The sequence below is a fragment of the Coturnix japonica genome, chromosome 1, assembly GCF_054131305.1.
Source record: "Coturnix japonica strain WE chromosome 1, WE-NBRP24, whole genome shotgun sequence".
Classification (NCBI taxonomy): Eukaryota; Metazoa; Chordata; class Aves; order Galliformes; family Phasianidae; genus Coturnix; species Coturnix japonica.
Window position 1 is genome coordinate 168496228 of NC_140663.1, and position 25006 is coordinate 168521233.

Here is a 25006-nt window from a genome sequence, read left to right on the forward strand (position 1 = left end):
ATGGAACTCCATTACTCCATGGTTGTTATCCTCAAGACAGCTTCCAACCACGTCTCTCTACAACTGAACAGCAGTTCTAACTGGGCGCTTCCCTGGTAGGCTCTTATCGACTGTGTCAGGCTGTTCTCTTTTTCCACACACCCCAGGAACCTCCCAGACTTTTCTCTCTGCTGTATTTTATTTCCAGGAAACAATTGGGTAAGTTGAAGCCCCCCAAGAGAACAAGGGCTAATGACAGTTTGGCTTTTGCCAGTCAGTAGTAGAATGCTTCATCTATCCGTTCATCCTGGCTGGGTGGGGTCTATAACTGAGGATGTCAGCTTCATCAGCCTTCCCCTGATCCTTACCTGAAAGGACTTGATTGTTACCAGCATTGAGCTCTGCAAAATCAAAACAATCTCTGACACAGAGCCATTCCACTGCTGCTCCTTCCTTGCCTATCCCACCTGAAGAGGTTATAGCCATCCATTGCAACACTCCAGTCATATTTCAGTGATGGTGGCTAAGTCAAAGAATCATAAATATTGTTAAAGACCTCCGAGATCATCCAGTCCAACCATCCAACCACCACCAATATTTCCCCACTAAACCACGTCCCTCAGTACGTCTAAATGGTTGTTGAGCACCTCCAGGGACAGTGGCTCTACCAATTCACTGGGCAGCCCATTCCAGCTCCTGACCGCTTCTTCAAAGAAATATCCAACCTCTGTTCCCCTCAGAAGGAAGTTGCCTATGAAGGTTACCCTCCTTTTGTTCCCACAATTCACTCATCAGACGAGCCAGCTTTATTATTTCTCAACTGTATAAACAGATAACCTGGGTCTTCTATGCATTAATACGAAATTCTTTACATTATTTAGATAATAAATAACATTTACTCAGCTGTGCGAGCGCAAAACAAATTGCACTACTAACAAAAATAGATCTCTCATTAAAGCACATATTTCAAGTTAAAAGCAAGATGCCAGGACCAAATAGCAAGACTTGGCATTTGCAATTTAAAACATATCTCCGTCCCTTACCTCCCAAAGCCATGGACAAGAAGGGATATTAACCCCATATCCTATAGCCTTTACATCAAGTATGAGCTCTGGAGAAATATTTCACCCTTCAGAATGAAAGCAATTCCATCATTAAAGCAAAATGATTTGTGAAATCACTTCTGCATCCTTAAGCATCCATCGCCATTAATGCTGACTAATGGAACGTGCAGAGCTAGGAAAGCTCTTTGAGAACTATGGAAAAACACTTGTGAAGGAGTTTACCTGTCCTCCCTTTCACAATCGCAGTTTGAATAATGGCAGGTAGGCACACAACAGAACAGACAGAAGCCCTCAAGGCTTAAGGACCTGCTGCTGTTTTCAAGATGCATCTGAAGAAGCCTCCCAAAGCACAGGAGTTCCACAACAGTGGGATATTCACAGTGGCATTTCACACAAGCCAGCCCACATAAACAGTGCTGACAGAGAAAAGGGAGGGACTGCTGCAATCCTGACACAAAGGGAAATGGTAGAAACCCACGTTTAGATCCAGTGGCCAGATACCTTAACATGGACTGAGTTTTAGATTAGACCACACAATCACCCACAGATGGAGGAATTAAGGACCTCCTTTTCAAAACCACACTTAGCATACAACGGTCTCTCACATGGCAAGAATGGCAGCTGCTTTATACCCAGAACGTGACTGGGATGGTTTCAAAAGCATCTCCTGCACAACAGTCAGTAGTCCCAGCTGATATCATCCTTCTGTAGTGATGTCTGTATAGTCTGCATGTCTCTCAACAACTGAAGGTTTCTACGGCTCTTCTCTCCAGGTTTCACTTTGATGGGACCAGCATCCTTCCCTTTGGTGGTTATCTTTGTTGTTACTTTAACCTCACTCACAGGGAACTTGCTGCCTTTCTTGTGTTTAGCAGAAGCCTTCTTGGACTTGCATTCTCTTTTCAGTCTTCCCAGCTGAAAGGAAAGCCCAAATGAGAACATCAGTCACTAACATTGCTTTGGTTTAAGTTCTGCAGTTCTTCCACTCAACTGAGAAATTCCACCCCTCAGCTCGATCAGCTACACAAAGAGATGCTTCTGCACTGCCCTGAATAAGAAACACTTTACTTTCCTTACATGGCATTGCTATATTCACATCTTCAGAGCAGTGCTCAGCTTACAGTGTGAATTACAAATGTCACTCTTTAAAAATCAAGCAGTCGATTATGGTTTTAAGGGGACTGAACCATGAACATAAAAGTGTTGGTTTGTCACTGTTAAAATCCAGTGATTTAAAAACAGACAAAAGATTCACCACATACACACTTCTGATCTTAGCAACTACGTCACTGCCAGGAATGGAGCCTTAGGGAGAACACCAAGACACCACCGAGACATAGAGCTGGTAAGTGTCAGTGAAAGCCCATGGGTATCAGCTGAGGTTATCAGAAGTTTAGAGTTTTCTCCAATGCAAAGAAATAGCATCATGTGAGGCCACGTGCAGCTGGTTGTCACTCTGGCCCTCACACAAAACAGTTGGTGGAGTTCACCACAACTGTTACGTATGCTGGGTGTGAGAGTGGGACCGATCCAAACATGCAGCAACCCAATGCATCAGGAGGCACGACCAGAAATACCTCCCAGACTGGACACTGGGGGCCCAGCACCTCTCCCATTCCATTCCCACTCTATATGCTCAACTTGCACACTGCTCACCCAGCTTACAGCATGTTTACAGACTTAACAGCTGTGCAACACGCAACTGTACTGTAGGTGATCTTTCCCCTGTTTTGCAGATGAGAGAAGTATAAAATGTAATGAAATGTCTAATGCAAAGCTGTGCCCAGGACAGAACAGAGAGCAGGCACATGGGCAACATGGTAAGGCAGAAAGCATCCTTCTATGGGAATACTGGAATAGAAAGACAGAGGCATGCAGACTGACTTTGGGATGTGAAGCTAAAGCTGGGAATCTAATACTTATCTCTGCTTCACACTATGGTTGCTACATTAGAATAAACAATACAGAAAAAAAACAAAGAGCACCTTTGCACAAGTATGATCACAGGCAAGTAACTCACCTGCAGCCAATGCCTTCGAACTTTGTTGATCTGGTCTGCCTTTGCCTCCATCTTTCCCACTAGCACCTCCAGTTCCCTCTCCAGATCTTCCCTTACTGCAACGGTTGGAGCTTCCTGGACAAGCTTAGACAGCTGCTGGTGATCACTAACATAAAATATAGGCAGATCAAAGCTTGCAATAGACTCAGTGCTGGCATACACAGCCATGGTAGCAGCCTAACAAATTCAGCATGCAATAGTGAACCAGTAAGAACACTTATGGTAGTGAGTAGCTTCATTGAGTTTGCATATCCTGGCAGCAGGCTGCTGCAACGTGAAGTTGTCCATAACCAACAACTTCTACATGCACATTTAAAATTAAATGAAAGAGCCCTTAAGGAAAAGAACTCAGCACTTGTTCAGTTACTACTTTATACATCTGCTTCTACTGCTGTTGTGCTGGCAGACAGTTCATCGCCTGTTAGCCAGGATGAGCAAGAGAGCTAGTCAAGCTGTCTTCCAATGGAATATTTGTTCATTGCATTGGGGGCTGTTACCACACTTCCCCCCAGGCCCCCAGAAACACAACACTGCTGCACATAAACACACATACAGAGTCCCAATGGATTACCAGACTCAATCTGTAACTGCAATGAGAAAGGAAAATCTCTGCAGCTACAACAACCAGATCACATGCCACAGACTTCCCAACATAAATGCTTCCCCCAGCAAAACTTTCCGACTTCAAAGCAAGAATATAAAGCACGTGCATCTGTGGTCTGCAGCGTTAAATATATCAGACTTACAAACTCATCTGCCCAAACTCATCCTGTAAAGTCTGCAGAACTTCTGAGAGCTCTTCCTGCGATGAAGAACAGTCATTGGACAGAGGTGCCTTTCTGCTTCTGCTGGCAGGATGACCCGCACTGATGGGCTTTGCTAGAGGAGCATCATTCACCACGCGACTGTTGCACAAAGCTTTTGTGTGATGTTTCATGAGGTGTAGGACGTGTTGTACATTGGCACCAACTGAATGGCTGGGACTGGTAGACTAGAAGGAAAATACCTCTTTTAAGTGACACTGTCATCAACCTACTCATCTTAGTGAAAAACGTAAATGAGAATTTATTTGCTGCCAATGTATTTTTTTCTTTGAGTGGATATACATAACAGGAAGAGCCTGACCAGAAAGCAGCACAAAAGACCCGTGTTAGAAAACACCAGATTAACAAGCTTTTTGAAGACAAAAGAGCCAAGGAAAACAAGATCTGACCACTGGGTGTCAGGAGTGCACCGTGCCAAAGCCATTTAAGGAGCTGCAGCTACTGAGCATTAAGCCTTGGAATTCAGCAGCTCACCTTCCCAGCTACAAAGGGTACATCACCCAGACACAGTCTGTAATGGGGCTGCGTAGTGAGATGGCTTGTAAGAGAGCATTTCTGAAAGGAAAGAAGAGAGAAATGTTTATCAAAGATGACACTACAGCAAACCCACTGTGCCTCAGCTTTCTGATAAGAGGCAGCCTACTTTCTGACTGCATGCACACGTTGATTTCACTTCTCAGTACCCACCCTTCTCTTCCCCATTACCTTCTCTGGCTGCTTAGTTTTCTTCCTGGGTTTTCTTGCTTTTGGAGAAAGCAGTGGTGATGCTGCTTGAATTAACAGTCTGTTGGTTTCCAGGCCTGTCTGAAGCTGCAATGAAGGGAATGAGAGAAATGATTAAAATCATATAATGGATTATCAGACAGGAGGTGCTCAGATTGGTAACAGAGCATCTTTTAAAACACAAGCTCTCTGAAAGCAAGGGCTGCAAGTGCGCAGATGCTCCTGCAGCTTAAATCTAAACACCAGATAAGAACATTTCCTTCAACAACACTTCTCATGGCTAATCCCAGTAAGTTAAAGAATGAGCTGTACTGAATAACTCCCATGCAGGCAGGCATCGAAACAGATGCTGTGTTTTATACTTAATAAAACAGTAAGGAATTCAAGTGAAGAGCCCTCCTCCATTGATTTTGTGGCATATATGCTCTGCTGTTCCTTCTTATGGCGTTAGAAATCATCTCTCAAGCAATCACAAAACATTTATGATTGACTTGAGCTTATCGCTTACTGGAGAGGTCACAGAGCCTGCCATGTTACCGAAATACTTATTCAACACACAACTGATGAGTACATAATGACCACAGAAGGAGGCCAGTGTCCTTCCTTACAGACTCACAGCCTCTTTCTTTGCCTCCTTATGCAGTGTTCCTAGTTACAGTTATAAAGGGAACACACTTCTTAACCAATTGATCTATTTAAAGCAGAGATCTTCATTCATCCTCAGCTACAAATTAGTCTGAATTACTTTTCCAACCAGCTTCTCTTATTGCAAAAAAATAAGGCTTAAGTGCACAGATGCTGTGAGAAAAAGGTTTCCAAGGCACTCAGAACATCAGGTGAGAGGATGGGGTGAAGACACCTAAGGGTGAAGGTGCAACCTGCATTCTGTATGGAGAAGACATAACCAGCAAATGTAGTCGAGATCTGATAAATCAAGAAGAGCTTCTTACAGTGCAGAGCAGTACAACACAATTCTCCTGCTGTTACCTCAGCTGCTTTTTCCTGGACAAGCTTCCTCGCGTGCTCTTCCTCCTGAAGTTTCTGTTCCAGCTCTTTCATTTTTTTCTAGTCAAAGTTGAACGAAAACAAAAGCATTACTAGCAAAGCAAATTCTTTATGAAGCTCACAATACCGAGAGGTTCAGCGGGAGTTTAGCAGCTCAACTTGCTACGTTAAGACTTTAGAACTAAAAATCACTGAAGCAATGCCACCTATACAGGCATAAATGCAACAGAGCAGTGGTTATGCTTTAGTTAGAAATCATTTCTCCACTTTTACTTCCAGAATTGGTATTTGAATTCAAGTTGCAGCCTACAGGAAGAGTAATTTATGCGGCTGAACTCTGAGATAAGGGATTTTTTTTGACCATACAGTCACTTTCTTAATGAAGATTAGAATGGAAAGGCAACTTAACATCGTCCACCCATGACAGCGTGTCAGTTCTTGACTCCCACATGGGCAAAGTTTACTGTTTAACCTGCTGCGTATGACAGCTTTAATACACGAATGCTGAAGCAAACCTTTTGTTTGAGCTGAAGACTGACAGGAAGCCAAACCAATGCTTTGGCACAAAAACAGACCAAGCATTCACTTGGTCAGTTGTTTTAGCTGGAGGGCATAGCTCAAGTTGTGCAGCAAGAACGTGTCTCACTACATCTTCAGTGACAGAAACACTGTGGAAATTCAGTGATATTCCCAAAGCATTTTTCTCCTTTCCTGCAATCAAATAGTATTCTGAAATCCCCCTTCCAAGCTCAGCTCTCAGAATGGTTATATCCCACAGGTAACGTAGAATCCTCAGCTATCACCAATCACAGAATCACAGAATTGTAGGGGTTGGAAGGGACCTCTAGAGATCATCGAGTCCAACCCCTCTGCCAAAGCAGGCTCCCTACACCATGTCACACAGGAATTGTGCTTACCAAGAGATAAGCACTGAACTAAGTCTCAAACAACCTGAAATGGAAAGGTACGAGAGCTCAAAGATACAGCATGCCTTCATTTCCTAGTAGCTGGCTGCTAGAACAAACACCCAACCAGGTCTACAAGGCAGAAAACATCTCTGGTGTGAAGACAGCTCTACCTCTGTGCTTCAGTGCCCTGCGAATCAGCATTTGCTTGGCAGCTGAGAAGCCAGCATGTGCATGGCTTCAGCAGGGCAGCTGCTGCTTCTCACCACCTGGCAATTAGGGGAGATAAGAAAAACAGGAGGGGTAGGCAGCACACAGCCACAACAGGAAGCTCATCACTTCTGCTGCTCACAGAACAGCGCTCTGGTTTTGTCTCATGGTTAGCATTAAGACAAGATGACTAGCAACAACAATTCTTTAAAGCACACAACATGCACATATATTCAAATTACAGATGATATGCAAAAACCAGAGCCCATGCCACGCTTATAGAGAACAGCCTCCATCATCAGACACAGGCATGCTCAGATCCTCTCAGTCAGCTGTCCAGGCACTGCAGGACTACCATTACACTGCTCTTACACTAATGCACTTGGGAGTTGCACGCTCTGATGAGGAGACCATCACATGAATGTGAATCTCAGTACCTCCTTTTTACATCTTTATGTGGCTTGAAGGCAATACTGAGTAACAGCTCGACGACTAAAAAGCACACACACAACCTCTGTTCAGTCAGAGTCTGGATAACACTTGCACAGCAAGGTTAAAACTGGAACATGTTTGAGTCCAGAACTATCCCCAGTACCACCTTCTAACAACACACTGCCTGCTCTAAAAGGGGGGAGAAAATCAGCAGGTGAAAGCCTCTCCCTCTTTAAAGCCTTTTGTAGTTCTCATACTTCAGAGTCCTGTGGTGTCTCTCCAGCAGTAGAAAGGATGAGGATTGGATTTCAGAAGCCAACAGCACAGATGGTACAAAGAAAGAGATATGACCAAACATGGCCATGCTGAACTTTTAAAAGCTATTGGTTGAAAATGTATCCTGAAAAAGCAGATTAAATGCATTGCCAGCCAACCAGGGCTGGAGGGCAGGCAATGCCAGACTGCAGAATTCTGCCCACAAAATAACTGCATTTCTTAAGGCAAGTGGCAATTAAAAAAAAAAAAAAAGAACTAACAAACCCAAACCAACTGAAAACAGAACCAACAACACACACAGCTCTGTTATTGTCATATAGCTACAAAGTGCTGCATACAGTAAGCAAGATTTTTATCTGTTACAGCACACACAACAGACCTCTGCCATGGACTGCATTGTAGTAAGCCTGGTGTACTCCTTCTCCAACAAATCCAGCTTCTCCAGCTTTGACTGAACACGTGATTGATCGAGCCGTTCTCTCTCCAACAAATCCTTGAAGGAGAAGTAAAAGGGCAAATGATTATAAGCACAGGAAAACAAGCACACATATAAAATCAGAGAATTACCCAGGTTGGAAAAGACCTTAAGATCAACAAGTCCAACCGCAGCCTAACCATAGTACCCTAACTCTAACAACCCTCTGCTAAATCATATCTGAGCACCACATCCAAATGGCTCTTAAACATATACAGGGATGGTGATTAAACCACCTCCCTGGGGAGCCTATTCCAGTGTGTAACCATGCTTTCTGTAAAGATATGTTTCCTCACATCCAACCTAAACTTACCTTGACACAACTTGAGGCCATTTCCCCTCATCCTGTCACCGGTGAGAAGAGACTTGTCCCGCTCTCACTTTAAGAACCTTTCAGATACTGGAAGAGAGCGATAAGGTCTCCCCTCAGCCTCCTTTTTCCTCAGACTGAACAGCTCCAGTTCCCTCAGCCTCTTAGGGCTGATTCTCCAAGCCCTTCACAAGCCTTGTTGCCCTCCTCCGGACCTGCTCCAGCACCTCCATGTCCTTTCTGTACTGACGTGCCAAAAACTGAACACAGTACTCGAGGTGAGGCCTCACGAATGGTGAGTACAGGGGCAGGATGACTTCCCTAGTCCTGCTCACCACACCATTCCTGATACAAGACAGGATGGCATTGGCTTTCTTGGCCACCTGGGCACATCACTGGCTCATATTCAGCCAGCTGTCCATCAGCACACCAAGGTCTGTTTCCATCAGGCAGCTTTCCAGCCACACCTCCCCAAGCCTGTAGGGTTGCCTGGGGTTGTTGCAACCGAAATGCAAGACCCAACACTTGGCCCTATTGAAACTCATGCTGTTAACCTCGGCCTTATAACTGCAACACAAGGAAGGACTGCAGAAGAACTACTTCATCTATCCAGTGTTAAGTGGTGCTACAACTAAGGAGCATTGGCACAGTAATATAAGGCATTGCCACAGCTGGGAACTCCACCCATGCTGGGAATCTCACACCAAGCCAGAATCAGATAAAGATTCTGCAGCCTCTCCTCCTTCCAAACCAAATATGACAAAAATAAAAAACTATTACTCAGCAATTAGAGGCAATTTTCTTTATTTTAATCCTTCAGTAAATGTTTAATAGTCTGAAATAGGGGAGCCACAGAAGCTAATGAACAGAGAGCCCTGGGTGATCCACACACCCACAAGAGAAAGTTTAAGTTCATTTCTGATATAGGGCAAATCCCACAATAGCCAATGACAGGAAAAATAATTCACCATCATTTCTTTCAATTAGTACTTTCCCTGATAAAATCTCAATAGATTTTAAAGCCAATGACAAAAGGGAAGGTTTGTCCATTGACAGTCAGTTATTTTACTCCAAGGCATAGGATGAGCTAAGGCAAGTGAGAATTACTTGCTGGTGCATGACACAGTAATACCGGAGCCTTTGGTATCGCCATAGAGACAGATGTACAAAGGTAAAAAGCAAATAAATACCAGGGTCCTAACAATACTGAAAATTAAACAGGGCAATTATTCACAGCCAAGAATATAAAGGCCATCTCAAACAGACATCCACACCTGAAGGCATTAACTCTAAAATATAAGGACAGAGTTAATACGATTGTAGTTTTTTGCCCATTCAATCCTGAGAACACACCTGCTTCTCCAAGAGCTGCGTCTTCTCCCTTTCCGCGTGCTGGATCATCTTTCTCATGTAGTCCAGCTGTTTCTCTAACAGGCTGTACCGAGACTCAGCAGCCGCCAGCTGAGAAGCCAGTTCTGCAAGTAACAGAAGGCCAAAAAGTGAGATTAAGGGCTGCTCGTTGGGGTTGTTTTTTGACATCTTCAGGACGCTTCAAAAACAAGCAAGGAAAGGCTCATCTAAAACTCAGATAAAGCCAAATCAACTCTTACACACATGCAAACCCCCCCAGAACAAAGTCAGCTTTTAAATCAACAAAACTCCATGCTTTGCTACCAAATAGAGACCGAACAAAGTCAGCTTCATGCACTGATGAAGCCCAGACTTCATCCACATCAACATTCAGTGTTACCTACAGCAACCAACCTTGATTTTTCTTTGACACTTCAGTTCTGTCACGCTCTCTGTGCTTCATTTGCTCACTCAGTACTTTCTTGTAGTCTGCTGTTTCTCTGCTGAGGTGTTTGACGTTCTCCTCTGCCTGAAGCCGTTCCAACTCCAGCCGACGAATTTTCTCCTGAAGATTCCTCAGAGCAGAAAATATTGCTGTAATTGAGCGAGTAGCTTTTGTTAGTTGCTATTATAAGCATGGTTCAAGTTTGATGTTACCTTGAAAGGTTTGCTACATAAGAAAGAGAGTGCTCCCCCCCACCAGCCAGGATTGCCTCCATGAATGAAGCTCCCATTGCTCAGCAGGAGCCAGGCAAATATCCTGTTGATAAAGTGCAAACAGGACACCTCCTATCTTATCAACTGGGAATTAAACGTGACAGCTGAACAATTAAAGCAGCAGCGACTTCTCTGCCTCTGTTCTATTATACCTCCACAAGTGAATGAAGAAAAAACTCCTATTCATAACCACAGAGGAGAATAAAGGTCAGATACCTCCCCAAGAAGCAGTTAACCTGCTATACCTCTGCTACACCTGTTATACCCCTCATGCCTACAATGCACAGAGAGGGTGTGTGTTAACCAACTTCCCCACCTTCTGTTCCCTTCCCTACTCCAACAATTGCTTAAAGCTCTACTATACCCATCAGAGAAAAAAAGCAGCTGTAACATAACCCTCATCACCTTGCCATCAGACCACCTGCTGGTAACATGATGGCTGTTAGCTTGTATTGCAAAGGGCTGACAATAGCAGGACACGGGGAAATGGTTTTAAGTTAAAAGAGGGAAGATTTAGGTTGGATGTTAGGGGAAAGTTCTTCACTAGGAGAGTGGTTAGGCCCTGGAACAGGCTGCCCAGGGAGGTTGTGGATGCCCCGTACTTGTAGGTGTTCAAGACCAGGTTGGACGGGGCCCTGGGCAACCTGATCTAGTAAATGTGTATGTTTGGTGGCCCTGCCAGGCAGGGGGGTTGGAACTACATGATCCTTGAGGTCCCTTCCAACCCGGGTCATTCTGTGATTGTTTCATTCTGCAAAGGGGACCATAAACATAAGCCCCTTTCCCTACAAAATCCTACTGAAGTATAACATGAGAAAGCCAGTGCAGACAGCTGATAGGGCAAACTTACCTGTGATTCATGTTAGCCTGATCCTAATTTATGTTTAAGCATAATCCACAGAAAGAAGGGAGAGATAGCAGTCACAGTTAAGGGGAAAGGTGCAGGTGGCGTAATCCAGTTTATAGCATCAGAATCCCCTACTATATTCTCACTATTACTGTTAGCAGGATTCAGGTGAAACGGGCACATCTGGAGCTACAAACAGCTGTTACATAACCCCAAATGCTAAACTAAAACCTGTTTATTTACAATAACAAGAAGCAAAACAGAATCACAGAATTATCAAGGTTGGAAAAGACCTAGAAGATCATCTAGTCCAACCATTACCAATACTTCCCAGCTAAATCATATTCATCAACACAACATCCAGACGTTTCTTGAATACTCCCATGGTCGGTGACTCTACCACCTCCCTGGGCAGTGCATTCCAATGCCTGACCACCCTTTCTGAGAAGTAATACTTCCTAATGTCCAGCCTGAATCTCCCCTGGTGCAGCTTAAAACCATTCCCTCTAGTTCTATCACTGATTACACGAGAGAAGAGTCCAACCCCCAGCTCACTACAACCTCCCTTCAGGAAGTTACAGAGAGCTATAAGGTCCCCCCTGAGCCTCCCCTTCTCCAGGCTGAACAATCCCAGCTCCCTCGTAAGGCCTGTGCTCCAGACCCCTCATGTAATAAAACTGGTTGGCGACCCTGCACATAACAGAGGGGTTGAAACTGGCTGATCATTGATGTCCCTGTTAACCCAGCCCATCCTACGCCTCTATACCCCATTACCTTTGCTGTTACTCTCGGGATAAGGTACCACAGGTTTCTGAGGGGAGCGCAGCAGGTCGGAATTGATGAAGGGCTTGTGCTTCGGGTAGTCCAGGTAGGAAGATGCAGAGAGCCCGTCTGCGGCCGGTACAGACCTCGGAGCTTTGTATGGATCACTCTGAGAACGAAACAGAGCCGTTATAGCACAAGGGACAGTCAAATAACCCGCCCCCGTCTCCACAGCGTCTCACCCCGCGCCCCGCAGCCGCCGCCATGTTTGTTCAGCTACAGCCCGCGCCTCACAGGCAGCAACGGTGCCGCGCGCTTTTATCACGTGACGCTTGAGTGGCGGGCCGCTCCGCCAATGAAAAAGGAGGAGCGTAGGTAAGCACCGCCCCCGAGCGCGCGCCGCTCAACGTCACGCGTTCATATTGAATGACGTGTCGCTCGTCCAATCAAAAAGAAAAACAAACCCTCTCGGCCAATCGAAAGGCTGGAGTCAGCCGAAGAAGCGTGGCCTCGCTCCAACCAATCGCGTGAGCCGACAGAACGAAAGCGGGAGGAGCGAGAGGCCGCGGGATTTTGTGCGCGGCACGTGAAGCGTCTACGCATGCGCGAAAGGGAGATAGCGGAAGAGGATGGGCTTTGTCAAAGGGAGCCCCCGAGCGTCGGCCAATCAGAAAGCGAGGATCTCCCGAGCGGGACCAACCAGCGCCGTGACCCGCAGGCCAGCCAATCGGCGTGCAGCGCAGGTCGGCGAATCCGCTTTCGGATTGGCGGTACCGAGCGGAGCGGGGGCGGCGATTGGGCGGCGAGTTTTGAAGGCCGGTTTGGCGCGAGGCGGTGATTGGCTGCCGCGGGATCCCTGAGCCCGGGGCGGAGGGAAGGGCGGGGGGCGCGGGGTGACACCGACACAAGGGGGAGGCGGCGGGGAGGAGCGGAGCGGAGCGCGGGGCCTGCGGCGGGGCGGATGGCGGCCGCGGCGGCACCGGCTCTGTACGCGTGCACCAAGTGCAACCAGCGGTACCCGTTCGAGGAGCTATCGCAGGGCCAGCAGCTGTGCAAGGTGCTACGGGGGGCGGCGTGAGGGGAGCGGGCCGGGGAGGGGGAGAGACCTGCTGGAGAGGGAGCTGGGCGTCATGGTGGATGACAGAGTGACCGTGAGCCTTGTAGCCAAAAAGGCCAATGGGATAATGGGGTGTATTAAATAGAGTGTGTCCAGCAGGTCGAAGGAGGTGATCCTCCCCCTCTACTCTGCCCTGGTGAGGCCTCATCTGGAATATTGTGTCCAGTTCTGGGCTCCCCAGTACAAAAAAGACAGGGATCTCTTGGAAAGAGTCCAGCGGAGGGCCACTAAGATGGTGAAGGGCCTAGAGCATCTCCCCTATGAGAGACTTAGTTCCCTTAGTTCCCTGGGTCTGTTTAGCCTTGAGAAAAGAAGGCTGAGAGGGGACTTGATCCATGTTTATAAATACCTGAGGTGGGGGAGCCATAGTGGTGAGTCTGGTCTCTTTTCAGTAGTGCGTGGGGACAGGACTAGGGGTAATGGGATGAAAGTACAGCATAGGAAGTTCCGCACGAATGTGCAGAAGAACTTCTTTACAGTGAGGGTGACGGAGCACTGGAACAGGCTGCGCAGGGAGGTGGTGGAGTCTCCTTCTCTGGAGATATTTAAGACCCGCCTGGACGCCTTCCTGTGTGACATGGTGTAGGGAACCTGCTTTGGCAGGGGGGTTGGACTCGATGATCTCTAGAGGTCCCTTCCAACACCTACAATTCTGTGATTCTGTGAGCTGAGGGGAGGCAGGGTGCAGGACATGACCGCTGTTCTCCCTCAGGAGTGTCGCATCGCGCATCCCATCGTCAAGTGCACGTACTGCCGCTCCGAGTTCCAGCAGGAGAGGTAGGACAGCGACCGGGCCCGCTGTGAGCAGCGGGGAGATGGGTGGGGTTGTTGTTGTGGTGATCCGGAGTCCGGCTGACTTTGAGTCTTGTCTTTAGCAAAACGAACACCATCTGCAAGAAGTGCGCCCAGAACGTGAAGCAGTTTGGAACGGTGAGTAGGGCTGCTGGGGTCTACAGCATGTGGAGGAGGGTTTGGTGGGGTTGGAAGAGTTGTTTCGTGTTTTGTTTCAGTGGGGAAAGGTGAGTTGGGGTGTGATAAGAAAAGAGTGGCCAGCAGGTTTAGGGAGGTGGTCCTGCCCCTCTGCTCTGCCCTGCTGAGGTTACACCTGGAGTGCTGTGTCCAGATCTGGGCTCCCCTGGCTCAGGAAAGACAGAGAACTGATGATGATTGTCCTATGGGTGGCCATGAAGGTGATGATGTACCTGGAGCATCTGTACAGTGAAAGGCTGAGAGTGAAGTGCTGCTTGCAACACCGGAGGCCCGGGTTTGAATCCCCCCTGTGGTGCAAGTGGTAGAAGTGCCGCTCTGCTACACAGGAGGCTCGAATCCTGGGGGCTGAACTCAATGATCTCTAAGGTCCCTTCCCACCCGCACGAGACTGTGTGATCTGAGGCTGTTCTGCCTGGAGAAGAGGAGGCTGAGAGGGGATCTCATCACTGTTTATAAGTGTCTGAAGTGTGGCAGTCAAATGGACGGGGCCAGGTTCTTTTTAGTGGTGTGCAGCAACAGGTCGAGGGGTAGAGGGCATGAACTGGTGCACAGGAAGCTCCATACAAGCATGAGGAACAGCTTCTCTACTGTGAGGGTGACACAGGCTGCCCAGAAAGGCTGCAGAGCCTCCTTTTCTGGAGATATTGAAAACCCATCTGGATGCTTTCCTATGTAAGCTTCTGTAGGGAACCTGCTTTAGCAGGGGGTGGAGTGAACTCAATGATCTCTGGAGATCCCTTCCAACCTCTGTGATTCTATGATTCGAAAAGTGACTGACAGATTTCCTTCCTGGCTTCCAGTTTGTTTTGTTCACTTTTAAGTCCCTTGTGGTTAAATGCAGTTTAATGATTATTCTTAACTGTGGTGTAGTTAGAACAAACTATGCTAATTCACCTCATGCATGTAAAGAAAGTCTTTGCCTATTCTCACAAACACACACTGACAGCAGAAGGACCGTTAGCTGCCTGTGTTATGAGTGGTTAACATGGAAATACAGTCACACTGTATTGTGTAAGTCTGAAAATTGCTGCGTGTTAATCGATTTAAGCTACTAAGCAGGACAGATTTTGAGTGTTAGCTGTATTTGTGTTACTTTGTGTTTCCTTGTTTTGAACTTCAGCATCAGTTCTGTTAGAGAAGTTCAACTTTTTAGTATGTGAATACACACACTGCGTCTGTGTGCCCTGCAGACACAAGTTAAAGGAAGGTATCAGGGTAATCTCGTTTGTAAGACAAGAGCTTGTAACTTCATCTACTTTAGATGAAATTCAGCTTATTGGAGAAACGTAACAGCTGTTGGCATGGAGGCAGACATTTAGTGAATGTAAGCGTAAACCAAACAAAAGGCAAAAGTATAGTGCAGATCCAACGTTTATATCTGGGTTTTCATGGCAGTTCTGAAGTGGTTTTTGACCTTTTGATCTTTGTAGAGGAAAAAGTACTGGGGAGAGAGATGGCTGGAAAAAAGGGTTTAAGATGCATCATATGAAGCCACTGTAGTTTAGAAGCGTCCTCATCCTGTGATTCGAATTAACTGTGCTAATACTTCACTGTTTCAATAATGAACTAACCTCCGTTCCATTTGTCTGCTTTTCAGCCCAAGCCTTGTCAGTACTGTAATATTATTGCAGCATTTATTGGCACGAAATGTCAGCGCTGCACCAACTCAGAAAAGAAGTACGGCCCACCTCAAACTTGTGAGCAGTGCAAACAGCAGTGTGCTTTTGATCGAAAAGAGGAGGGAAGAAGGAAGGTAAGCTTTGTTCCAGAGCTGGCGTGGCTTAGGTTCACAGAATCACAGAATTATCGAGGTTGGAAAAGACCTAGAAGATCATCTAGTCCAACCATTACCAATACTTCCCGGCTAAATCAATTGCTCAACACCACATCCAAACGTTTATTGAACACTCCCATGGTCGGTGACTCCACCACCTCCCTGGGCAGTGCATTCCAATCCCTGCCTACTCTTTCCAAGAAGTAATACTTCCTAATGTCCAGCCTGAATCTCCCCTGGCGCAGCTTGAAACTATTCCCTCTAGTTCTATCACTGATTACACGAGAGAAGAGGCCGACCCCCATCTCACTACAACCCCCCTTCAGGAAATTATAGAGAGCTATAAGGTCTCTGCTGAGCCTCCTCTTCTTCAGGTTGACAACAGATGTTCCCATTTCATAGAAGATATCTTGATTATGTGTGATAGGTTGAGAGAGGTTACATGTTGTCTAACCTGAGAATGATTTCCTTTCTAGAAGATGCATCAACTGCGTTATCCCTTCTGTGTTGTAGTTTGTCCCATGTTTGCTAAGAGCTCATTCTAGCATAATTCCCTATTACAAAAAGAATTGGAATAAGATTCACTTTATTGAAGGATAATGTGCATATCTCGTATATCAATTTCTTTACAGTGAGGGTGACGGAGCACTGGAACAGGCTGCCCAGGGAGGTGGTGGAGTCTCCTTCTCTGGAGATATTCAATACCTGACTGGACGCCTACCTGTGTGACGTGGTGTAGGGAGCCTGCTTTGGCAGGGGGGTTGGACTTGATGATCTCTAGAGGTCCCTTCCAACTCCTACAATTCTGTGATTCTGTGATACAGTAGTGTTGTTTCATACCATCGGGATGTTTGAATTTTTCCTAAAGATAACATGAATTGAAACTTTTATTTATTTATTTATTTTGCAAGTACTAAAACACATATAGGAGAAAAAAACCCTTCTGAATTGTTTTGTTTTTGCATCAGCCTCTCAGCCATGCATTTATAAGATGGCTTTTTCTGGTCATCTCAGTGTTCATCCCTGCCACCAAAGGAATACTGGCAAACAGTACTTGTATGCCCACTACTTGTATGCCCAGATTCTATGATTCTATGTTTCCCAAAAGGTCGATGGAAAGTTGCTGTGTTGGCTCTGCACCCTGTCCTACAAACGAGTGCTACAGAAAACAAAAGAACAGAGGAAGAGTCTTGGATCTTCACATTCAAACTCCTCGTCTTCATCCCTTACTGAGAAAGACCAGCACCATTCAAAACATCACCACCATCACCACCACCACCACCACCGTCACAGCAGTGGTCACCATAAGTAAGCCTTTCAAGAAACAGAATGATTGGAGTTACTTTTTCCAGTTGTGTGCTGTTAGGACTGAGGTGAAATGGAAGGAAATAACCCACTCTAACTTAACTGTGCCTTGTTTGCGTGCGTATAGTTGTGAAATGGAGAAGCAGAAGGAAAGGTATGAGATCACTGTTAGTCCAGGGCTAGTGTGCATCTCTTTGCTAGTGATAATCAAATCCTGCAGGATTTCATTATACAGACATAGGAAAATAGCACTCACTTCACTTACTGACACAGAGAACATCTCACCTAGTTCTGTCCCATCTCCTGCTACGTTTTTCTGCATGCCATCTCTGGCTGTGGTAGAAGCAGCATACAAGCTTTAATTTAGATACCCAGCTTATCAAATCAGAAATCCCAACATTGATTTGTTTCTTATGCTACGGTAATAGTGGCCGTGATTTTTATTTTCATTGATAGGCTTTGGGCACACTTTAGAAATGCTTGATTTGTTTTTGGATGACAGATAGTATGGCTGCAGTGGTGATGACCCCATCACAGGAACACACTTTGTTCTAAGCTTCGCTTTTCCTTTTTGACTGAAACCTGTTTGGCTAAGCGTGGCTTAAAGAGAGAAGCAAAGCAAGCTGCACTGATAACAAGACATATAAATATGCTCAGTTAAAAAGAAAAGTCTAGATTAGGAACTTGAAGGAGATTCTTCTTTTCCTACAGAGAATTACTGTGCTGGTCTCTCTAATCTTTGAAAGTCAAGTTGCAGCAAGCTAAACCTAATGTAATGCATGAGGTATAGTAAGACTTATATAAAGTTAGCTCTTTATTATAGTATGGAGCTTCTAATATTCTCAAGAGTTAACAAAATGAGCGTATCTCTATACAGGTCGTAATGTTGCTTGTTTGGCACCTTTTTTCTGTAGGCTGCCCTGGGTCCATTGCTTCTGGTCCAATAAATAAGACTTTTCCTATCCGTTTCAGTTATTGTTGAGGTGAGAGAATAATACAAGGTAGAAATGAAAAATCATTGAACTATTTGATTCAACGTGGTGTTCTCAGTTTTCCTGTTCCTCTGTCAGTGGCATTCAGTGAAGTTACTTTTGAAATGATTGAAGACATGTGTTTAGACATGAAAGAGATGTTTTCAGGGCTCTAAAACTTGTAAAGCTGCTCAAGTGCTATCACATAAGCACCATTTTAGGCAATGTTCATTTTAGAGTATGGGAATTCTGAGATTGCTGTTTTAGACCAGTTTGCTGAGCACAAGATAAGCTGTAGGATATACCCAAAAATTGGGAAATACAAGAAAAAAAGGTTTAGCCTTCCCTCATGAAATCTTGCGTGCTGCAGTAATGTAAATGTTTAGACAAAAGAATTTATAGCTTCTTGATGTTATAAAGAGGGGCTGTGAATGGGACAGGTAATGCTGTCCAGCTGAGTATTCAAAATAGGTAATTTTTAATTAAAAAAAGAAAAAGGGGGGTGATTTGTATGAAGTACAGATATGATCCCTATAAACTTAGGAATAATGGTACTTCTGGTCAGTTACCAAGTGTGTTTTGTTTATTTCAGAATCAGCAGTCTGAGTCCAGAACAAGATCAGGGACTATGGAAACAGAGGTAAATAGGATATTATTTGTTAATTTCTTTTTAATTGCTTTTTGGCATTTTTATCTAAAGGAATTTTTCTTGCTTTTCTGGCTAATCTCTAGCATTACAGCAAGGAGCATGAGTTAGTGATATTACATGTACCAAATGGTGAATTAGAGGGTTATGTAGCACGAGGCTTTAGGTTTACATTTTGTTTGATTTCAGCCATAAATCCTCTGCAGCTATTCAGAATGAAACTCCAAAGAAAAAACCCAAACTGGAATCCAAGCCATCAAATGGAGATAGGTAAAGTTACATCTTTGTAAAGCTGAGGCGTTTCGACCCAATAGAGCACAAATAGATTTGTTGCCAGCTGCTTCCTTCTATTTTTTCCTGTCTGAAGAGTGAGGGAGGTGCGACTTGTCCAGCCACACAGATTACTGGGTGGCATCTGAGTGCTGTCTGTCAACTATATTACTCTGTGAGAAAACTGGCACCGCCTTCCTACTTTTAAGCTGCTTGAGACAACCTTTAATAAAGGTTAAATAATAAAGCATTGGTTACCAATGAAATGGTGTTCCCTGATATTTCTCAGATAAGACACAGGATTGAATCTGTTGCCAAATGTTGGGCCAGTATCCAAAGAAGCCTTTTGGGCCTTAAGGTGTGAGACCGAATCTGTATTCTTTTTCTGACCAAACAGTTGGGATTAAATGGGGCTGCTTCATTCCAAAGGTATCTCTCCCCCTTGGAGCTAATACTGAACTATATATCTGCAGGTGTATGTAATGTGTGCCATTAGTAAGGTAGTTTGCCAGTTGCATCCACTTCTGTCAGGTACATACTTTTTTTGCATCAGTTCTTAAGGGTGTTGGTAGAATTGTTAATTGTCCAATGTGAACTTTGAAAAAATGTACCGCTTCTTTTTCCTTTTAATGTCGTAATTAACTTCTTTCTGTTTTTAGTAGCTCTATAAATCAGTCAGCGGACAGTGGGGGAACTGACAACTTTGTCCTCATAAGCCAGCTGAAAGAAGAAGTAATGTCACTTAAACGCCTTCTACAGCAAAGAGATCAGACCATCCTAGAGAAAGATAAAAAGGTTAGAATTGCATCTGCTTAATGAGAACTGCATCGTTCTGTTTTCTGTTTTGTAGACTCCTATTGGTGTGGAAATGGTGTGAAAAAACAAAAGTCAGGTGCAGGTCTTTTATATAGTAGCCTATTAGACCTTACCTTTTCAAGGACAAGCCTGGGACTTTTGTCTTGTGAATTCCTCTATGACTTAGAGCCAAATTATATTCATCTTGCCTAAGATGCCACACAGCAGTTTGTGTGTTTTACATGTTTTAAATTGAATGATAGCAGAGTTCCCAAATGATCTGTGTAGGCTGATGGACACACAAGATAAGAGGAGGAATAAGAGTAGTAAGTATTTCAAGTTTAGCATAACTTTAGTTTTAAGTTAAAGCTACTAGGGCCACAATTCGTGAGATGGTGTACAAATTTACATGTACGATTTATGTAAATTAAGTGTTTGGATTTTAAAATATTGGTAGTATATATGTTGTGCAGGTTATCGAGTCTCAGTCTGTGGTCGATGGCTTGGATAAGCTTGATAAGCTTGGATTAGTGCCTGGCAGTCAGGAAAAGTTAAGTGAAATATACTTAAGCTCAAATGACTGCAGTCAAAACTCAGAAAAGAGATTCAGCTTTCAGAAGCGAAAAAATATGTACTGTGATTATCTTTTATTAGAGCTTATTTCTGTGCCATCTGGTTAACTAGAATCATAGAATGACCTGGGTTGAAAAGGACCACAATCATCCAGTTTCAACCCCCCTGCTATATGCAGGGTCACCAACCACCAGACCAGGCTGCCCAGAGCCACATCCAGCCTGGCCTTGAATGCCTGCAGGGATGGGGCATCCACAGTGTCCCTGGGCAACCTGTTCCAGCATGTCCCCACCCTCTGTGTGAAAAACTTCCTCCTAATATCTAACCTAAACCTCCCCTGACTCAGTTTAAAACCATTCCCCCTTGTCCTATCACTATTCACCCTCGTAAACAACCATTCCCCCTCCTGTTTGTACACTCCCTTCACGTACTGGAAGGCTACAATGAGGTCTCCCTGGAGCCTTCTCTTTTCCAAGCTAAACAGAACCAGTTGCCCCAACCTTTCTTCATAACTAGATGCTGTTAAGTCACTAACAGTGGTTCTAGACTATTCAGATAGAATCAGGTAGATTATGGAATTGTATTAAAAATAATTTACATAATTTACATTTGTAATATTTTCAATTAAAAGTTGATTATAGGTATGCATGGTGGTTAACCATTAAATCAAGACCAGCTCACTGATCCCAGAAGGAAATTATTTCTGCTTTTAAACCATCTGCAGTACCTGTATTTCTACAGTTAAATTATTTGTGTGAGGGATATTGAAACTGTTTTGTATTGCTTTTATGCCTCATGTTACTGCTGTTGGAAGTACTTGCAATTTCAAACCTTTAAGTGCTTAATGTGAAAGATCTGTATAGCCCATCATGGAGGGTGTAGGTAGTTTATTCAGAGGGCAAGCATTAAGCCCTCACCTCTCTGTTACAAAACCTTTAGAAGGAGATGAGTCAGGAGGAAATACATTACCTATTTTTAACTTTCATCTACTGGGTAAAGCTATTTAGGTAAGTAAATGTCATTGAACTTCTCTGTAGTGACTTGTTTTATGCTGTTTCCATAGGGAGAGCATCTAATAGTGTTAATTATCCCCATTGCTAGAACTGACAGAATTGTGAGACATACCTGGAGATTACAGCAATAAATAAATACTGTAGTTCCTTAGATTCTGAAGGCTTTCATAAGATTTCATGGGCTGATTAGAAGACACACTGCAACAGGCCAGGGAATCTTCATGGGATTTATATTTTCAGTTGACAGAACTGAAAGCAGACTTCCAGTATCAGGAGTCGAACTTGAGGACGAAGATGAACAGCATGGAGAAGGCTCACAAGGAAACTGTGGAACAGTTGCAGGTAAGTGGCTGCTTGAGTGCTCGGTGCTGGAGAGGGGCTCGAAAAGGAATATTTCCTGTTCTCTGGTGTTTCATCAGTTGTGAGTGTGCTGTCGGTCTGATTTCACAGTTGAGTGAAGTATATTCAACTCTACATATATTCAACTGTGAAGTATATGGGCTTAAACTACATGCCTGTTTTTAAAGAGGGAGAAATCCTCAAAGAGTTGTCTTATTAATCACAGAATGAAGTGCGAGCCTCAGATCCTGACTTCTGTTGAAGAAATGTGGTTGCCTTTCCTTGGCAGGTAGAATATTCATATTGAGGCTCTGAAAGCAATTGTTTGAGTTTTCTCAATGTACCTGTTTCCTAAATGCAATGAGGAGGAGTTAGAGTGTCACAGTGCGATCTGAGACTCCCTGCTAATCGATAACACCTTTCTGTCTGTATTGCAGGCCAAAAACAGAGAGCTGCTCAAGCAGGTGGCAGCGCTGTCAAAGGGTAAAAAATTCGATAAAAGCGGCAGTATTTTAACGTCTCCTTGAGGAGGTGGTGATTCATGGATCTGCTCAATGGAACGTTGAGTAATTCTGCGAAGCCCTTAAAATCCTGTGTAGTGGAAGAACTATTTTTGCACACCAGATGAGTTGGCATGTTTCCTCCACGTTTTTATAATGAACGTGCGGCTTTTTTTAGTTCCCGTTCAGATAAAACACTTCAACTGGCTTGAAGAATGTTTTTTTATTATTATTTTTTTTATATTGGAAACTTTTTGCCAGCAATAGTATTAAGAAAATTGTGTAGAGAACTTAGCATTGTTCTCTCTAAAAGGACAACATGCAATAACAAACTAGGTGTACTTTTTGCGAAGCAGCGAGGGATGTTTTTAAGCTATCTCGATGTCAGCCAAATGTTTATGAGTCTCCAGTTACATTGATTGCTGGTTTCTGGCAACTGTTCTTTTACTTTGTATCAGAATATAAACTTAGGGCGGAAATCATGGTGCTCAAGTGAAACTAAAACAAAAGGCTTATATGTATTTGTAAATACAACTGTAACGGTTATATTCTTAGTTATAACAGTTAATTAGTGTTTTACATTCTTGTGATAGGGATTTACAGAAAGATTATCTATTGTACAGTAACAGAGGCAGTGTGGTTTTTTGTAAGATTTACTGTAGATTTTTCTTGCAAGTGCCTTTCTCCAACTGTTTATTTATAGGAATGTTGGTATTTTGTACATAAGGTTTTTATGTTTTAAAATCATGTTTAATAAATGTTTTATGTAAATATAAATGTGTGTACAGAGGAATCGGAATCAAGGATCAAAGTGCAGTGCTTGGAGCAGCAGTAAAACTAGCTCATAGACAGGCAGTGAGTCTTGGCTTTAGATAACCTTTGTAGCTTGTCTGTGAGGTGTAGAGTGTTGGTAGTGCTGCTCACGCCAAACACTTCCCAAACAAAACAAGAAATGCTTTTTTGCCACACTGAAGTTCAGTGGTTTATTTATACACTTTTCCATTTGACACAGTGCTAACTTGAAGTCCTTAGCAGACGTTGTACCCCCTATGTTACAACCTTAATTAGTGATACACACTCAAATTTAAAATAAATAATGTACATGCATTCACTGTTGTCTGATTTAATTAGTTACTTAGTTGTCACTTTTGATTACTCTTAATGAATCACAAGGTTCTCATCCCCTGCTAAACATGCGCAGTATGAAAAGAGGAGCCAAAACAAATGATCCTGAGGTTAAGGGAGTGGATATGTTGTCAGAAGGAGAGTTTGGGGTAGATTTTGATTCTAAATGGCATCAGTTTAGGTTTAGCTTTGCTCCTAATGGACAGCAGTCATATTCAGGTATTTCTATTCAGTGTAGCCTAGTATACCCCACTGGTTCTGGTCAGGAAAGTGAACTACAGCTCAGCATAGTGGTCTAAGGTGAGTGTAGGCTTAATTCAGCTCTGGGTACTGATTGGTAACAGGGTAACTGCTTGTATTCCAGTAATCTTCATTGTGTATGATAAGCTCTGCACCTCCAAATAAATGAACCAAAATGGAACATTACTTGGCTGTCCAGCTGTGTGCAGAGCTGTGAATACCTCGCAGACATTCAAACAAGTTCCAGCAGTGACAGACTACTGAATCACGTGAAAAATTGTGCTAGCTTGTTTTATATGGTATGCGTGTGTTTTTATACGTTTATACATTGAAATCAACTTTGTATGTTTAGAAATACTCCTTCATTAAAATTGCTGAACTAGGGTGGAGAATTCTGCTGTCCTTTTGGGATACTTGTCTTTTTTTCCTTTGTAAGGTACGAATTTATGGCTTTCACTAATTCAGAGCAATATTTTGATACTGCTTTTTTTTCCCTACTTGAATGACAACCCATATTTGGTGAAACTGGTTTTAAAACGCAACCACATAGCAGCTCTAAAATTGAATCCCAGTCCTGAACATCCTGTCCTGGAGCTGTAGATTATTGACAGAATAAACTGATGTTGTTTAAACGTGGATCTGCAAGGAGACTGTTGTAACATATTGTGGTTTTTAGCCTGTTCCCAGATGTTGATTAGCATTGACCAGTGATGGTTGTTTTGGCTGTAGCTATTGATGTCTTTCAAGCCTGCGAATATTGCAGCCCCCTTTTAGAGGCTACATCTGAATACATGTTCTGCAGTGAAGCTGTTCGGCTGCCCACATGTATAGACTATTAAAACACTGTACTGGCACACATCTGACTGCTGACATTTTGTACCTTTTCTAAATCCAACGTTTCACAATAAAATCTTGTCAAAACACGAATCTGTCCTTTTAAAATTACTCTTAAATCTGTATTTGTCTTGTCTTAAATGCAATTTAAAGAAACGATTTAACTGATATCTTGTGGAATCGAATGTTTTTTCAAGTGGGTTTTCTATCTTAAAATGAGGAGGGAAGAGAAGCACTTGTATTCAGTAGTGCTTGAATTTCTGACTTTGTTAACTATAATGTTGTTCTTTCTCTACATGCATTGTGTACAAGTTAGGTGATTCTCAGACTGGAGGTGAAGCTGGGAGTTTCTGCATCCATTTCAAGGATTGAGGTGCCCATAATAACATGCTGCACTCTGCATTGGTAAGTCCTGGTCTTTGGATCTTGTGTGCTGCAATTCTCGGAGCTTGTTTTTGTTTTTCTCTCAGGTACAGAATCACAGAATCCTTTGAGCTGGAAGGGATCTCTGAAGACCATCCAGTCCAACTGCCCTGCAATGTGCAGGAACACCACAGCTACATCAGGTTGCCCAGG

At 43.9% G+C, this 25006-nt stretch overlaps 2 protein-coding genes across 16 annotated transcripts; one reads left to right on the forward strand and one right to left on the reverse strand.

Annotated features, from left to right (window-relative positions):
* Positions 1-762: 762 nt before the first annotated feature.
* CEP57 (centrosomal protein 57) lies at positions 763-12215 on the reverse strand. Of its 5 annotated transcripts, none has more exons than XR_014942224.1 (11): positions 12181-12215; positions 11951-12107; positions 10027-10206; positions 9616-9737; positions 7857-7970; positions 5600-5714; positions 4632-4736; positions 4401-4481; positions 3849-4093; positions 3064-3208; positions 763-1958 (listed from the first exon to the last, which is right to left on the reverse strand). XR_014942224.1 is itself a non-coding variant. In XM_015852288.3 (11 exons), exons 1-11 carry the CDS (start codon positions 12202-12204, stop codon positions 1722-1724), a joined length of 1488 nt encoding a protein of 495 aa, XP_015707774.2. In that variant the 5' UTR covers positions 12205-12215; the 3' UTR covers positions 763-1721. The 5 variants fall into 5 exon arrangements, 4 of the variants coding, with proteins under 4 accessions (XP_015707774.2, XP_085392567.1, XP_015707775.2 ...); XM_015852288.3 differs by having other exon boundaries at positions 5637-5714; XM_085536441.1 differs by lacking the exon at positions 5600-5714.
* Positions 12216-12552: 337 nt separating this feature from the next.
* Positions 12553-24523, forward strand: FAM76B (family with sequence similarity 76 member B). Of its 11 annotated transcripts, none has more exons than XM_085536443.1 (10): positions 12553-12681; positions 13768-13832; positions 13931-13985; positions 15643-15798; positions 16928-17127; positions 18688-18735; positions 18931-19011; positions 19671-19806; positions 21633-21734; positions 22169-24523. In XM_085536443.1, exons 1-10 carry the CDS (start codon positions 12568-12570, stop codon positions 22256-22258), a joined length of 1047 nt encoding a protein of 348 aa, XP_085392569.1. In that variant the 5' UTR covers positions 12553-12567; the 3' UTR covers positions 22259-24523. The 11 variants fall into 11 exon arrangements, 8 of the variants coding, with proteins under 8 accessions (XP_085392569.1, XP_085392570.1, XP_085392571.1 ...); XM_085536444.1 differs by having other exon boundaries at positions 19674-19806; XR_014942227.1 differs by lacking the exons at positions 12553-12681; positions 18931-19011 and adding exons at positions 12843-12995; positions 18039-18107.
* Positions 24524-25006: the final 483 nt, after the last annotated feature.

Excerpts from the sequence above, each read along its gene's own strand:
- CEP57 (XM_015852288.3), bottom strand. The coding sequence starts at position 12,204 with ATGGCGGCGGCTGCGGGGCGCGGG. Across the intron at positions 10,207-11,950 it reads TCCCGAGAGTAACAGCAAAG|CAATATTTTCTGCTCTGAGG; the intron begins GTAATGGGGTAT and ends GCTCAATTACAG. Across the intron at positions 4,737-5,636 it reads TCCAGGAAAAAGCAGCTGAG|CTTCAGACAGGCCTGGAAAC; the intron begins GTAACAGCAGGA and ends CCTTCATTGCAG.
- FAM76B (XM_085536443.1), top strand. The coding sequence starts at position 12,568 with ATGGGCTTTGTCAAAGGGAGCCCCCGAGCGTCGGCCAATCAGAAAGCG. Across the intron at positions 13,986-15,642 it reads ACGTGAAGCAGTTTGGAACG|CCCAAGCCTTGTCAGTACTG; the intron begins GTGAGTAGGGCT and ends TCTGCTTTTCAG. Across the intron at positions 21,735-22,168 it reads AAACTGTGGAACAGTTGCAG|GCCAAAAACAGAGAGCTGCT; the intron begins GTAAGTGGCTGC and ends TCTGTATTGCAG.